This window comes from Phaeoacremonium minimum, assembly GCF_000392275.1.
Source record: "Phaeoacremonium minimum UCRPA7 unplaced genomic scaffold PA7_03_scaffold_332, whole genome shotgun sequence".
NCBI classification, from domain to species: domain Eukaryota; kingdom Fungi; phylum Ascomycota; class Sordariomycetes; order Togniniales; family Togniniaceae; genus Phaeoacremonium; species Phaeoacremonium minimum.
In genome coordinates, this window is record NW_006921236.1 from 20,238 (window position 1) to 24,095 (window position 3,858).

Genomic DNA, 3,858 nt, shown 5'->3' on the forward strand with positions numbered 1-3,858 from the left:
GATTTCTTCCCACCACACCCATACGGACCTGCTCATCTATTAATTCACCCACTGTGTCTACCCTTCCTTCCATGCTTCTCTTCAACCATTTCCGGTCCGCCCATCCTGGTGTCCTTTATCAGCGGCAGCCTCTACGACCAACCGCTTAAGTCTTGTCCCTATCGCGCATCACAAATCGACCAGGTCTCGCGCATCCTTCTTCTAGCCCAAGCCGCGCAACCCGTATAATTCCTTGGTCCGTCAGCTTGGCCTTGCATCCTTATCTCTCCCTGCAAGACACATTGCAGCCGCATACTGTTTGTCATAGCTACTGCAACTCGGCATGACCTCATCTCATACGTGCCACCTTTACTACGCCCTGCCTCGGTTTCCCCTGTTGCCGAGCTCCCCGTTCCTTTTCGGTAACTGCTGTGCGGCTCGCGATATCAGGCCTAAGCACATTCCGCAGTTGAACACGTCACGAGACACATTTCACACATTTCTTTGACTCGTTTGTCGATATCTCCAGTTCTGTGACTCCAGTCTTCCAGGACACTTGAGCGATAGAGTCCCCATAATCCATCTTTGCCTTGTGAACAGCGAACTGACGGCTATCACTGTTACTACGTCCTGCCCTAGCAAATTACGTCGAGAAAAGTCTGTGTTCGATCCCCTGTCGTTACTCCAAGCCTCGCGGCAAGTCTACAAGCCATCGAGAGTGCACCGTGGCGGATAGTTCCCTGGTGTCCTGCTCCGACAGTAGTTGGAGGACATGAACTCACTCTCGCCGTCTGTGGTTGACTCCGAGGAGAGTACCTTCTGCGACCAGTCGACAGCACCGACAACACCTGAGGGGAGTTTATCCTTCAGCCCCGTCTTGCGGCCACGCAACCCGGACGGCATTGCAGAGGAAAGCACTGGCTTTGTAGGAAGACTATGGCACAATAGTCAGTCTCTAAATTCGGCCATGGCGGATGCAGCTCCACGCCCAATCGTTGTGCGCAACATCTGCTGTGTCGGCGCTGGCTACGTCGGTACGTTTTCAAAACAGGCATACTGGCCAACCCTGGTGGGGGGTAGAGCCCGAGAAACCGATATCCGTGCTGATCATGGCCCCCAGGCGGCCCCACCGCCTCGGTGATTGCCTTCCAGAATCCCCACATCCGTGTCACCGTCGTCGATCGAGATGCCGGCCGCATTCGCCGGTGGAACAGCCGGCACCCCCCGATTTATGAGCCTGGCCTCGAAGACATCGTCCGCGTTGCCCGGGACGGCACCCACGAGACTACGTTTCTAAATGAACCGGCCAAGTGTGCCACCAACTTCCTAGACGGTGCAGACGCCGCTTCGCTGGCATCGACATCCTCTTCCGAATGCGGCAGCCAGTGCCAGTGCGGTGACCATCGAGACAGCCTGGTCTCGGTGCCAGCCCGGAAGCCAAATCTTGTCTTCAGCACCGACGTGGCTGCGTCTATTGCTGCAGCAGATATTGTGCTGATCGCCGTCAACACCCCGACCAAATCAAGAGGGGCAGGGGCAGGGAGCGCCACGGATATGACTGCCTTCGAAGCCGTGACCGCGGTTGTAGCGCAGCACGCGCGGCCGGGTGCTATCATCGTGGAGAAGAGCACGGTGCCCTGCCGCACAGCACACCTCGTGCAGGAGACGGTATGCCAACCCCGTCTTCGCTATACCGTGATTGGTTGATTCTGACGGTTCATTGCTATAGATGGCCATCCATCGGCCAGGTGTGTCATTCGAGGTGTTGTCCAACCCCGAGTTCCTCGCGGCAGGTACTGCAATGAATGATCTCATGCACCCAGACCGTGTTCTCATAGGATCTTCCATGACCGTCGCCGGCAAAAAGGCCGCTGAAGCGCTCGCAGGGGTATATGCTTCGTGGGTGCCTCGCTCCCACATTAAGAGCATTAATGTCTGGTCCTCAGAACTCGCGAAACTCGTCGCTAACAGCATGTTGGCGCAACGCATCTCATCCATCAATTCCATAGCTGCTATTTGTGAGAAGACGGGTGCTGATGTTGATGAGGTTGCCGCTTCCATAGGGTGTGATCCACGCATTGGGGACAAGTTTCTCAAGGCAGGTATTGGCTTCGGCGGGTCGTGTTTCAAAAAAGATGTTCTGTCACTTGTATACTTGGCTCAGTCACTGGGCTTGGATGAAGTGGCTGATTTCTGGAAACAAGTCATCGTGATGAACGAGTACAGCCGAGATCGTTTCGCGAGGCGTGTAATCAGGTGTCTGAACAACACCCTCGCAGGTAAAAAGATCGCTGTCCTAGGGTATGCGTTCAAAAAGAACACCAGCGATACAAGAGAGTCCCCGGCACTAGAGATCATCAAAACGCTATTGGAGGAAGGCCCTCGCGAGGTGGCGGTATTTGACCCTTGCTGCAATCCCGTCTTGATGCGTGAGGAATTGTGCGCAATTCTCAAGGATGTCAACGATGGCAGGCTTCTGGTTGAGAATGGGGGTCCATTGGCCATCTGCACAACTGCTTATGAGGCTTGTGATGATGCAAATGCGGTCCTCATAACCACAGAGTTCGACGAGTTCAAAAATACCCAGTCCAACGTTCTCGGACCTGAAGGGCTGGCGGGCGGGCCGCTGCAGGCAGGTCATCTGCCAAAAGTGTCGCTTGATCCACGACCATTTGAGAGACTAGAGCCCACGGAGTCTGACCTCCTCAGACTGCACAAGTATCTCGTAAGCTCAGTCATGATAGGCTCGGATACTGTTGGCGCAAGCAACCCATTACAGCGCTACAAGTCAGAACCTCTTTGTGGCGAAGACTGTCCTGATTGCCAGACCGAGAAGAGTGGATACAACCCGAACAGTGAGTATCATCCCAAGGAGAGGCTTGACTGGGCAAAGGTCAGCTACCACATGCAAAAGCCGAAGTGGCTTTTTGACGGAAAAGGAATTATCGATGCCCGCGAGATGAGCAAGCTTGGGCTCCGCGTTGAAGCTGTCGGGCGTTAGACTACAGGCTACTTTTTTCTCCTCTGGGCATTTAAGACAGCATTTTTTTAGGAGGCAATGTTGATTTCAAGGACATACCCACCTGTAGGCGTGATATAGGTCGTTGAGGGTAGATGTGTTGTCTGTCGTGTTTGGTGTTCTCCTATGTTTTTCCTTATTAACACTCAAGGACAAGGCATCGTAGGCTAGCTCTGTTGATAGCAATATGACGTTTCATATGTAGACCCAACACAATGGTTCTTCGGGATGATCACTCTTTGCTTTACTTTGATGGAAGCTTAGTCGGTGAAGCCCAACATCATCCTCTTTGAGGTGAAAGATAATTCGACAGCGTAGATTGCCGCCATTCTCGGTCAGCTTAGCCTCGGTGTTTGCGACCCCTTAGATCTCCCTATGTGGCCAAAGTCTCGGATTGAAATCTGGAGCTGCTATCTTGTTGTTTAGACAAAATGAACACTTTCAGGCGAATCTGTCGGCGAGACTCCATTGACACAAACGCATGTCTAAGATTGTCAAATCTCGCAAGCATACGCAGTCCTTTTACCTTATCGTCGTGAAAACATACTTGTTGATTAACAACTCGCCACTATAACTTTGCCTGTTGGTGTCTATCACCTGCTGTTTGGTTCTATTTATTTGTATGATTGAAACTCGCGTGATGAAGTACACGGTGCCTTTTGAAAGATGTCTTAGGACACTCCTTGTCCAGTCATATCTTAGTCGATTATTTTTGCCAGAAGCTGTGTCTTCCGTTTGCTCAACATGATTCTCAAGACCGGGTAGTAGCGAAATGTTGGCATTCACTGGCAGAATTTCGAGCCACCGGTGTCCTAAATGTATTTCTCTTATATTGGTTTTTAGCATGTTCTCTCTATACT

At 52.1% G+C, this 3,858-nt stretch overlaps 1 protein-coding gene across 1 annotated transcript; it reads left to right on the plus strand.

Annotated features, from left to right (window-relative positions):
• Window positions 1–946: 946 nt before the first annotated feature.
• Window positions 947–2,980, plus strand: UCRPA7_4337 (putative udp-glucose 6-dehydrogenase protein; the record flags this gene model as incomplete). Its single annotated transcript, XM_007916892.1, has 3 exons — window positions 947–1,013; window positions 1,100–1,647; window positions 1,709–2,980. 3 exons carry the CDS (start codon window positions 947–949, stop codon window positions 2,978–2,980), a joined length of 1,887 nt encoding a protein of 628 aa, XP_007915083.1.
• Between the last annotated feature and the right edge of the window lie 878 nt (window positions 2,981–3,858).